This window comes from Sinohyriopsis cumingii, chromosome 1, assembly GCF_028554795.1.
Source record: "Sinohyriopsis cumingii isolate HCF-2022 chromosome 1, ASM2855479v2, whole genome shotgun sequence".
Taxonomy (NCBI): domain Eukaryota; kingdom Metazoa; phylum Mollusca; class Bivalvia; order Unionida; family Unionidae; genus Sinohyriopsis; species Sinohyriopsis cumingii.
The window spans coordinates 163,959,304-163,972,271 of NC_142961.1; the positions used below are offsets into that span (position 1 = coordinate 163,959,304).

The following is a 12,968-nucleotide window of genomic DNA, read 5'->3' on the forward strand; positions in this document are numbered from 1 at the left end:
CTGACTTGGACCTTTATAGTGAAAATTTCTTTTATGATTAAAGTCACTTTTCCAGTCAGAAAATTTTTCTGTAGTCATTAAAAGAAGTAAGCCATCAATCCCAAGACATCACAAATTACAATAAATTTATATGTAAATCATGTAGAAAACATTATTTTTTTAAAAACCCTATTAATTTATATCAAGATCAAATACAAGTACATACAATATCACTTTAAAATTAGACAGTATGTTGAGTCCAGCTTAAAATAAATGTTACAGTAACTTTAAAAGTAGCCAAGCAGATTTGTAAAATTCATAATATACTAGCCCTTCCACCCATCCACCCCCACACGTTCTATCACAATGGTGACATTAAAATTATTTCAATATTTTGCCAGTGCTGATTGATCTATCCACACTCTTGTTAAGTGTATTGACTTCCATCATGCAAGTTTTGCTATGTGAACTTGGTTAAGTCACTTTCTATTATGAACCACGACAGTAAATGTTGAACTATTTCAAAGAGTGCAGTGTATATAAAATATGTGCATTAAAATACTGCAATAAACATATTGGCAAAAATTACATCGCAGTTTAACCAAAAGATGAGTTTCACAATCACCATCATTCATATTTTCAACATCTACTACAAGGATGATAAAATCACTCCATGCCAAAATTGACAGTGTTAGTTTTGTTAGGTGTGCAGACCTATCAAAGTACTGGATGCAGTTCACTGGATTGACAATCATGGCAGCAAATAAAACCTGAAACAAGTAAGAATGTGTTGCCAGATTTAGAGGAAAATGTTCCATTGTCAGACAGTGCTGGGCACTGATCATGATGCTGATGAGATTCTTTTGTCAGATCCAGTGAGAGAATAAAGTTAGAGTTCAACAATTGTGATCTCATAGATACCAAAAGTATGCATGATAATTCTGAATGGGAGGCTGCAGTGATGGAAACTTATCATAGTGTGAGGGTTGACAGTGCATGAGTTGAAAATCCTGTGAGTAAGAATAATGAAATTGTAATTAAAAAAACTTACAGAAATTCATATATCTCAACAGGAAGTGTTACGTCAGCAACTAAAAAACTTCACAATTCACAAAGTCAATTATTATCTTGGGAAAAAAGTTAGTAATGATGAAGGGGAGAGTTATCTAGTTCGCCAGCTTAATCAGTGAGAACACACCATGCTTGATCAATCTTTCTCAAGAGAGTGACTTGTGTAGGTTTTCTTTAACTAATCATGTATGATTGCACCATTAATCTGTGTTGTATGTGTTGTTATAGTTACAGATTATACTGCTGATGTGTATCTGCTTTTTAATTATATGATACACCAATATTTTAATGGAAATAAATAAAAATATAAAATTGCAACAAATATTATTTCCTTCTTGATAACCTCAGAGTATTGGTATTGATTCAAAAAGATATCGGAATGCACTCTCCTCTTTCTGAAAACCAAACCCTCTGAAAACCAGATATTCCTGTCTGTCCCATGAGTGCCTGGTTTTCAGAAGTTTCTCTGTACCAAGAGATCAGCAACTTTGTAACTAAGGTCTACTGAAAATCAATATGACTTCTACTTGCATTAAAATCAATATGACCTTCTACTTGCATTGAAATCAATATGACCTTCTACTTGATTTGAAATCAATATGACTTCTACTTGCATTGAAATCAATATGACCTTCTACTTGCATTGAAATCAATATGACCTTCAACTTACATTGAAATCAATATGACCTTATACTGGCATTAAAATCAATATCACCTTATACATGCTTTGAAATCAATATAACCTTCTACTTGCATTGAAATCAATATGACCTTCCACTTGCATTGAAATCAACATCACCTTCTACTTGCATTGAAATCAATATCACCTTCTACTTGCTTTGAAATCAATATGACCTTCTACTTGCTTTGAAATCAATATGACCTTCTACTTGCTTTGAAATCAATATGACCTTCTACTTGCATTGAAATCAACATCACCTTCTACTTGCATTGAAATCAATATCACCTTCTACTTGCTTTGAAATCAATATGACCTTCTACTTGCTTTGAAATCAATATGACCTCCTACTTGCTTTGAAATCAATATGACCTTCTACTTGCTTTGAAATCAATATAACCTTCTACTTGCATTGAAATCAATATGACCTTCTACTTGCTTTGAAATCAATATGACCTCCTACTTGCTTTGAAATCAATATGACCTTCTACTTGCTTTGAAATCAATATGACCTTCCACTTGCATTGAAATCAACATCACCTTCTACTTGCATTGAAATCAATATGACCTTCTACTTGCTTTGAAATCAATATGACCTTCTACTTGCTTTGAAATCAATATGACCTTCTACTTGCTTTGAAATCAATATGACCTTGTACTTGCATTGAAATCAACATCACCTTCTACTTGCATTGAAATCTATATCACCTTCTACTTGCTTTGAAATCAATATGACCTCCTACTTGCTTTGAAATCAATATGATCTTCTACTTGCTTTGAAATCAATATAACCTTCTACTTGCATTGAAATCAATATGACCTTCCACTTGCATTGAAATCAACATCACCTTCTACTTGCATTGAAATCAATATCACCTTCTACTTGCTTTGAAATCAATATGACCTTCTACTTGCTTTGAAATCAATATGACCTTCTACTTGCATTGAAATCAACATCACCTTCTACTTGCTTTGAAATCAATATGACCTTCTACTTGCTTTGAAATCAACATGACCTTCTACTTGCTTTGAAATCAATATGACCTTCCACTTGCATTGAAATCAATATCACCTTCTACTTGCATTGAAATCAATATGACCTTCTACTTGCATTGAAATCAATATGACCTTCCACTTGTATTGAAATCAATATGACCTTTTACTTGCATTGAAATCATTATGACCTTCTACTTGCATTTCTTTTTTATATGGATTTTTAAAAAGTATCAACCAGGATTCTACTTTTCACACAAATTACTGAAAGGCATAACTGAAATTAATATATTTTGCAAATTAAAAAAAGTCACAATAAAGTGTGTGTGTGTGTGTGTGTGATTTGGAATTTTAATGTAGCTTTAACAATTTTTCAGTCATATCGCTATGATGTCTGCAGTGTGGCAGTTAATAGTGATGTCTAGCACTGGGGCATCATGCCACAAACATGTAGCATGATGTCCCACCCAGTCACATTATCCTGACACCAGGCTGACCAGTCCTAACACTAACCTCTTAATGCTGAGTGCCAAGTGAGGCAGCTGTAGGTACCATTTTTGTAAATCTTTAGTATGACTTGGTTGGGAATCGAACCCATGACCTCCCTCATCTGAGGCGGACACTCTAACCACTAGGCCACCGAAGTGAGTGGTCAGTCACAATAAAAACTACCAAATAGACATTAGCAGCATAAACAATGCTAGCATATTTGTACCACTACATTATCCCATAAAAATATACTCAGCTAATGGAGTATAAATCGTTCATTGGTTAGTAATGGAGAATACGGTTGAGGAAAAAAATCATGCATGTGAAATTGAATCACTTCTTTAAGATGGGATCCATAAGAAGTATAAAATATAGAAGGAATCTGGAAATTAAATTTTTCTTAAAGAAAAACTAAGTCTCACGAGAAAATATGAGAATTATAGAGCGATCATCTTCTTCGATATAATGGGCAATAGTTTGTGTGGATGTAAGTGCCCCTTTATTGACTGTCATACAAAGTTAGTACAAGTCTGTCTACAAATACATTTAAGAAATGGAAAGATATAAAATATTCGCCCTGTGGACTACATGGATGATCATATCAAGTCTAATGCATTCAAATACATAAAAACTAGTAATACATGACCCTTTCTCTTGCACTGCACTAATGTCAGGCAGCGACTACACTCAGCCATGTACTTGACACTGTCAGTACATGAGACATTACTCTTACACAAGTCTGTTAAAACGTTACATTAGCAAAGCATGCAGAATTTATCAAGCCAGTTGACAACAAACTTACTTTGTGTAATCTATTTTTGAAGTTGATAATTTGGAGATCTGTTAATCACTCATGGTACTGGAAATGTTTATACTATTACGAACAGTTTACCACATGTGAGTTAGGTTGTCCAACTGCAAACAACACGGACACATCTGCCATTCCATAATGTGCCAGGTGATCGGGTCTAAGTGTTTGCTGTACTGATTAGTTTTAAAAAACTGCATAGACCAAGATCTGCCAACACATCATAAAATATCAGATCTGGGTCTATGAAATTTGCAGGTAGATTTTACTTACAAGCAAGTAAATACATTACCTGTTATTTAGGTGATGCTATTAAGGAGTCCTAATCATTGTTAGACAGCATCATAACACCGCCCAAGCTTTCATGATTTCTATCATTTTGGATAGGCAATATTGTTAGTTTCACAGAGGGTTTGCACCAGCTGTCATGTAGAACCTGTTATCATATGACTGTTACTTGTCCTTAATTCTGTGCCTTTCTTTTATTAGTTGTTGACATAAAATATTCCTTCTATTATATGCTATCTTGCTAATTCACAAATAATGCATAGAGTTCAGAATGACCAGTGATTATGCAGTCACCAGTTCCAAGCAGCAACTCTCTATCAGAACATTTCAATTAGTTTAATGTAGCTACTGTTCTTACAAAATGTTTAAAATTACAAAATCCAATTTCATTTCTATATGATTTTCAAAATATTATAGTTCTACATAAGCAAATAAAACTTCATGCAGTGCAAGTATTCTGATGCCAAATGAAAGTGGACTAAAGTCTGAGCTTAGGCCGTGAAAAGTACTATTATAATCCAAGTTTTGTGTCAAATTTCATGGTTTTGGAGAAAACATCATTTTCAATAACACTTACATTTATGGCCTGGGAAGGGGGGCCAGTTGATTGGGACTGGGAAGGGGACAAGTTTTTGCTGACTGAGAAGGAAGTTCATGTCTTCATAGATTGATTATTATTTGTTGTGTTTTCATATCTATGGTTTATAGCAAACTTTGGAACAAAAAATAAATGTGAATTTAATGTACTTAAGACAACCTTTGGAACACTAAGAACAAGTGACTTTTAAGTACTCAAGATAAACTTTGGAACACTAAGAAAAAGTGAATTTACAGTACCAAATACAAACTTTGGAACACTAAGAGAAAGTGAATTTACAGTACCAAAGACAAACTTTGGAACACTAAGAAAAGTGAATTTACAGTACCAAAGACAAAATTTGGAACACTAAGAGAAAGTGAATTTACAGTACTGAAGACAAACTATAGAACACTAGGAGAAAGTGAATTTATAGTACCAAAGATGAATTTTGGAAAACTAAGAAAAAGTGAATTTACCATATTGAAGACAACCTTTGAAAGACTAACAGAAAATAAATTTACAGTTGTCATATATACTTAATTTTATTAGCTTTTCTCCATGATTATGTTACGCATATCTGTATATTGTACTGATCTTAGTCCAATACCAAGTTAATGGTCAACTTAACTAGCGACATTTATTTTGTAAACAACATAATACAAAGCTATTATTTCTCTTTGATTATACAATAAATATTTATATCATTATTATTGGAGTTAAACAAGTTTATTTGAATCTGAGTCTAGGACATTAGTTTTTCACTTGGAAATTCCTAAACTTGTTAACAATTCTGAGTGTTTTAGAAAGGAAACTGACCTACATCCTGGCTCTATTATTGTGTCTTAGCTTTCTATATCAATGTTGTTTACTTGCAAAATTACCAATTCCTACCATAACATCCAAAGTGGAATCAGTCTTATTGTTGTGTTTAGTTTTTAATTTGGTGATTTACTTAAATTATTAACAAATTATGAAGTGTGGATTATTACTTCTTTGACTAAATCATTAATTTGCATTTATATTGAATTCAGCCAAGGACATTTTGGATTATATTACAGTGGTACATTAAAGACTTTTAACACATCACCACATTCCAGGTCATTAGCAAATTTGAAACTACAGGCATATCAGCACATTCAATATTGGAATTTATCCCTAACGCCACTGGAATTCATTTGGAATACTCTATATTTTTGGACTAGTGATGGAACTTTCAGTATTATTTTGGATTTAATTAAAAAATACAGTAAGATGGTTTTACATTTTCCCTTTGTATTCTAGGGAAATAGTTTGCTGAATTTTACAAAACTTATTTGTTCGCTCTTTGTTGTTATTAAGATTAAGACCTAAGAGTCGTAACATAGTACAGAAGAAAATCTTTGGAACATTAAGAAAAAGTGAACTTACAGTACTGAAGACAAGTTTCAAGTTTACTTACCTCATGAATATATGACAACCACTTTGGAAGGGCTTCAAAGGATCTTCTATTGCATATATCATATACCAGCATTATACCCTACAGGGTAAAAAATGATTTCATGTATTAACATGTACCATCATACCATACCCTACAGGCTAAATAATGCATTCATATATTATATCCTACAGGTTAAATAATGCATTCATGTATTATATTTTATTAATGTATACAATTGTTCTTTTAAGAATATTAAGGGGTGTGTGCCACTTGTCAGAGGTAATTAGTTACCACATGACTTATTCATGATTCTTAGCATTATTTTTCTGCACAGACAAACTATCCTTTACTTGCTTATTATTTCCTTTGTCAGTTTAAAATAAACAGCTATAAGTCACAAACAAGTCACGATCAAGCAAAAGTAGGTTCCGTGAGGTAAATGAGGCTCTTATAATTAATAAGTATAAAGTGAACACAAGAAATGTATGACTTATAATTAGTAAGTATAAAGTGAACACAAGAAATGTATGACTTATAATTAGTAAGTATAAAGTGAACACAAGAAATATGTAACTTATAGTTAGTAAGAATAAAGTGAACACAAGAAAAATGTATGACTTACAACTAGTAAGTATAAAGTAAACACAAGAAATGTATGACTTATAATTAGTAAGTATAAAGTAAACACAAGAAATGTATGACTTATAATTAGTAAATATAAAGTGAACACAAGAAATATGTAACTTATAGTTAGTAAGTACAAAGTGAACACAAAAAATGTATGACTTATAATTAGTAAGTATAAAGTGAACACAAGAAATGTATGACTTATAATTAGGAAGTACAAACTGCACACAATAAATGTATGACTTACAATTAGTAAGTATAAAGTGAACATAAGACAAGTATGACTTATAATTAGTAAGTATAAAGTGAACACAAGAAATATGCAACTTATAGTTAGTAAGTATAAAGTGAACACAAAAAATGTATGACTTGTAATTATTAAGTATAAAGTGAACACAAAAAATGTATGTTTTATAATTAGTAAGTATAAAGTGAACACAAGAAATGTACAAGCAAACATTCACGGACAAAGATCCATCACCACCACTTTTGAATAACATACAAACTAAATGGCTATTATGGAGAAATTTCTATACTGTTACAGCTTTGCCAATTTATGAGTCAAAAATAAATTACCATGTTTAATTTTGGGCAATTATATGCTTGTTCTTTTTTGTGTGATTGCAAAAATCATGAAAATGAAACTACTATCAGGAAACTTCCCCATATATGTTATTTTTAAAAAATGACAAAGTATGATCAAGACAAATGGTAGTTCTTAAGTATTCAATGTGAGGTCATTGATGACTCCACAAGACACAATCTCACATGGTAATTCTAAAATGCAATGCAAGGCCATTGATGACTCCAAAAAACACATTTTAACACATGCACATGGAATGTAAAATAGACTGCATTTCATAATGTCAAACCAACTGTTTTGCTTAATGGATGTAGCAACTGACCATACAGACTCTTACCCATGTCATATAGATAATATTTGACATTATCTGCACATAGTACAATGCAAACCAGCTGAACTTGATGGGAGTTATGGATTCGGTTTCCTCAGCTTAAATATTATGTACATTTAATTTGTACTGTGTAATTAACATTTATCCATAACTGAGAATAGGTGTTTGGACCTACTTTATTCATGTTTTTTTTGTTGTTGTAACTAACATATCACATAGCAAATTTTAGTGTATTATTGTAGAATATAAATTGAGATTATTATTATTTGTAGCCAAACATATTTAATAGGCTTGAGTTCTGGATACAGCCTGGATTCTGACACTAGAAGATTCCTGGAACAAAATTTTGTGTTTACAGTTTTATGGAAATTTCCATTAAGATTACCCTCATTCTGGTCCTCATAATGTGTCCAAGGTTTTTATATAAGGGATAAGCAGACAGAAATTATTTAATCCAACTTTAACATCTGACTAGTTGAATCAGTCTTTTAGTTGTGTTTAAGTTTTAATTTCAGAGGAATTATTTATTTAAATTATTCCTTGGGAATTGCAAAGAGCTCATTAATACTTTGCGACTAAATCATTATTTTGGGATTATTGTGAATTCATTCAATAGCATTTTGGAATATATCATTGTGATACATCAAAACTGCTAGCATATCAATGCTATTGTAGGCTATTGGTACATCAGCATATTCAAAATTGGAATTAATTTGAAGCACCAATGAAAGTCGTTCAGAATACTCCATACTTTGGACTTGTGATAAAACTTTTAGGCCTATCTGGGATTTAATTCACATTATTGTATTTTTTTTTAACATTTCACTTTGTTTTCTAGGGAAATAAATTATCTGCTGAATTTACTTAAATTCTTGGTTTTCACTTTTTGGTTACTTATTTTAAGACTGCTGAGTCATAACAATACAATGTGTCAATTTTGCAAGTAATAGTTTTAAATTATATGACAGGTAATGGCAGGAGATGATCTTTGATGATTTTGAAAGCTTAAGGAAACCACCAGTCTATGATAGCTGTATACATAACCTAAAGCAAATGCTGGAACTGTTGATTAAACCATAGGCTACTGTGATGGAAAGCAAGTCTGTTTGTAGTGATATTCAGGCTCTTATATTAATTTTTTCATGATAATTGCAACTCAAAACAAAAATCTGGGTTGTTGCTGCCAAAATTTAGCATGGTACAGCCATTTCTGTATCATTGTAACCCTAACCTGGCAAATTTTAGCATTGTACAGCCATTTTTATATCATTGTAACACAAACCCTGGAAATTCTTATCATGGTACGGCGGTTTCTATATCACTGTATACCTAAACCTTCCAAATTGTAGCATGGTACATCCATTTCTATATCATTGTAAGCCTAACCCTGCAAATTTTAGCATGGTACAGCCATTTCTACATAATTGTAACCCTAACCATGTCAATTTTAACATGGTATGGCCATTTATATAGCAAATGTTAGCATGGCATGATCAATTATATAGCAAATGTTAGTATGATATGGCCATTTCTATATCCAATGTTAGCATGGTACAGCCATTTCTATAACAAATGTTAGCATGGTATGGCCATTTCTAAAACAAATGCTGGCATGGTACGGCCATTTCTATAGCAAATGTTAGCATGGTATGACCAATTATATAGCAAATGTTAGTATGATATGGCCATTTCTATAGCCAATGTTAGCATGGTACAGCCATTTCTATAACAAATGTTAGCATGGTATGGCCATTTCTATAACAAATGTTAGCATGGTGCTGCCATTTCTATAGCCAATGTTAGCATGGTACAGCCATTTCTATAGCAAATGTTAGCATGGTACAGCCATTTCTATGACAAATGTTACCATGGTATGGCCATCTCTATAGCAAATGTTAGCATGGTATGGCCATTTCTATAGCTAATGTCAGCATAGTACAGCCATTTCTATAGCTAATGTCAGCATGGTACAGCCATTTCTACAGCAAATGTTAGCATGGTACAGCCATTTCTATAGCAAATGTTAGCATGGTACAGCCATTTCTATAGCAAATGTTAGCATGGTATGGCCATTTCTATGGCCAAAGTCAGCATGGTACGGCCATATCTATATCATTGTAACCCTAATCCTGCCAAATTTTAGCATGGTACAGCCATTTCTATAGTAAATGTTAGTATGGTAAAGCCATTTCCATAGGAAATGTTAGCAAGGTATGGCCATAACTATAGCTAATGTTAGTATGGTATGGCATAACTATAGCAAATGTTAGTATGGTATGGCATAACTATAGCAAATGTTAGCATGGTACAGCCATTTCTATAGCAAATGTAAGCATGGTACAGCCATTTCTATACCAAATGTTAGCATGGTACAGCCATTTCTGTAGCAAATGTTAGCATGGTATGGCCATTTCTATAGCTAATGTCAGCATGGTACATCCATTTCTATATCATTGCAACCCTAATTCTGCCAAATTTTAGCATGGTACAGCCATTTCTATAGTAAATGTTAGCATGGTAAGGCCATTTCCATAGGAAATGTTAGCAAGGTATGGCCATAACTATAGATAATGTTAGCATGGTATGGCCATAACTATAGCTAATGTTAGCATGGTATGGCCATAACTATAGCTAATGTTAGCATGGTATGGCCATAACTATAGCTAATGTTAGCATGGTATGGCTGTAACTATAGCTGATGTCAGCATATTACAGCCATTTCTATAGCAATTATTAGCATGGTATGGCCATCTCTATAGCAAATGTTAGCATGGTATGGCCATTTCTATAGCAATTATTAGCATGGTAAGGCCATAACTATGGCTAATGTTAGCATGGTACTTCAATTTCTATATCACTGTAAATGAACTGAAAAGAAGCATTATGAGAGGAACACCAATTTTTGGGCCACATTGAAAGTCTTATCTGACACAAAAGAAAGGAAGAAAATAGATAAACACCCCTTTTTCTCTTAGCAGTATTTTCTATTATACATTAGCCTCATTTTTGGAAATAATAACTGCCTGTGGACTTTTTGTTCAAATTTGGAATGGCCATGGCTTTAAAACCTATGATGGCATTGAATATTAACTTAAAGAGAAGCCTGTCCTATTTGTCTTCACAGATTATAAACTGTTGAGGCCAGTCCTATTGTTTTCACAGATTATTAAGTGAGTAAGGCCTGTCCTATTATCTTCAGATTAATAACTGTGAGGCCTGTTTTGTCTTCATAGATTTAAAATTTTGCATGAAGCCATCCCATTGTCTCTAAAGCTTTATTGATGTGTGTGAGGCCTGTCCTACTGTTTTTTTAGATTAATACGTGCATATGAGGCCTGTCCTATGGTATTCACATTACATGTTATTGTGTGTGAGGCCTGTACAACTGTCTTTACAGATTAACAAATGTGTATGAGGCCTGTCCTTCTGTCTTTCAAGTTTTACATGTTTAGGCTCTTTCAAACAGTAACAAGAAAAGAGTAAAGACAACAAGTGTTGTAAAATTTAACAAATAATTGATTTCCCTAGAAAAACAAGGTAAAAATGAGAAAGAGAACTTTTGGTTTATCGAATCAAATCCAAAAATAATTCAATAAAAATCCAAGAATTAAAAAACTGAAGTCATAGTAATAAAAAGTCCTAATGAATCTGAGTTTGAATCCCGATGAAATCCAAAATGGAAGGCGATGACGTATGCTGTGATCATTGTAATAATGATGTGTCAACTGTTCTTTGTTGAATAATTAAAAATAATATTCCAGTGTTTCAATTCTGTGTAAAGTTTGATAACTGTCTTTGTCCAAGAATTAATTAAGAAAACTAGTACTTCCAGGTAAAACAAACTTGTAATCCAAATAAATTAAATTAAACAGAATAATTAGCCCAAAAACTGGTCATAACATAAAACACTTTTAACTTCTCAAGTGTTAAGACAAGTAATGACTATTCTTTCTCAAAACATTAATAATGAATATGGCTATGACACAAAACAGATGCCTGGATGTGGGTCAATTCTCTGGAAAAACCTAATTGATACATGTTATTTGTCATGTACTCAAAGTATGGCCTTGATTTCACTTTATGAATCTTACTCTGAGAAAGAATGTTTTTAAAAATTAAAAATTCTTTACTTCAACTCTTACTGGTTCTGAATCAAAATCAGCATTAGATACAAAGTTTCTATTATTAGTTGTTCATGAAAAACAGTCAGGTCAAACAGAACTGAACTGAATTTCTGGATAATGTCAAATCCAGTTAATAAAGCTACAGTATGATAGAATATAAATAATTAGAACTAACAAACAAACAATTTGATTAAATCAAATAAAAATTAAATCAAATAAATAACAAAATATAATTGTGTTTTAGACCTGTCCTGTTGTCTTTGCAGATTAATAATTCTGTGCAAGGCCTGTCCTACTGTCTTTACAGCTTAATAATTCTGTGCATGGCCTGTCCTATTGTCTTTGCAGATTAATAATTCTGTGCATGGCCTGTCATATTGTCTTTGCAGATTAATAGTTCTGTGCATGGCCTGTCCTACTGTCTTTACAGCTTAATAATTCTGTGCAAGGCCTGTCCTACTGTCTTCACAGCTTAATGATTCTGTACAAGACCTGTTCTATTGTCTTAAAAGATGCAAGGTTTGTCCCTGTTTTCACAGGCAGATACAAGTTAAAAAGACAGTAATCAATTTATTAATTATTACCTGTGCTCTCCTATAAAACTGTTTTGTTATTGCTTCAAACCTTTCCTGACCTGCAGTATCCCTGGAAAAAAAAGGTTACACAGTCAAAGAATTATTGAAAATAATCTACACAATTAAATATTTTCTGAACAGAAATGCAAAAATGTAGTGTACACTTTGAGCTAAAGGTTCAAGTGCAAAATAATGTGGTTATATTGAAATGTGGTTTTGCTGAGCTAATGTGGTTATACTGAGAAATAATGTGATTATATTGAAATAATGTGGTTATATTGAAATAATGCAGTTATATTGAAATAATGTGGTTATATTGAAATAACTGGTTATGGTAATTTTAGTGAAAAAGTTAAAAATAAAATCACATGTGACACACTACCTCTGTGAAGCTTTAGTCTCTAGCAGCCACTGTAAACATAAT

The 12,968-nt window shown here is 32.4% G+C and overlaps 1 protein-coding gene across 3 annotated transcripts in view; it reads right to left on the reverse strand.

The window, feature by feature from the left end:
- The window catches only part of LOC149808292 (ras-related protein Rab-10-like), a 94,949-nt gene that overhangs the window by 36,447 nt on the left and 45,534 nt on the right, over positions 1–12,968 (reverse strand). For all 3 annotated transcript variants that reach the window (XM_089975686.1, XM_089975699.1, XM_089975692.1), the window contains exons 4-5: positions 12,554–12,614; positions 6,326–6,403 (exon numbers count right to left, since the gene is read on the reverse strand). In XM_089975686.1, coding sequence (XP_089831812.1) covers positions 6,326–6,403; positions 12,554–12,614 — 139 coding nt within the window. The remainder of the gene's footprint in view (positions 1–6,325; positions 6,404–12,553; positions 12,615–12,968) is intronic.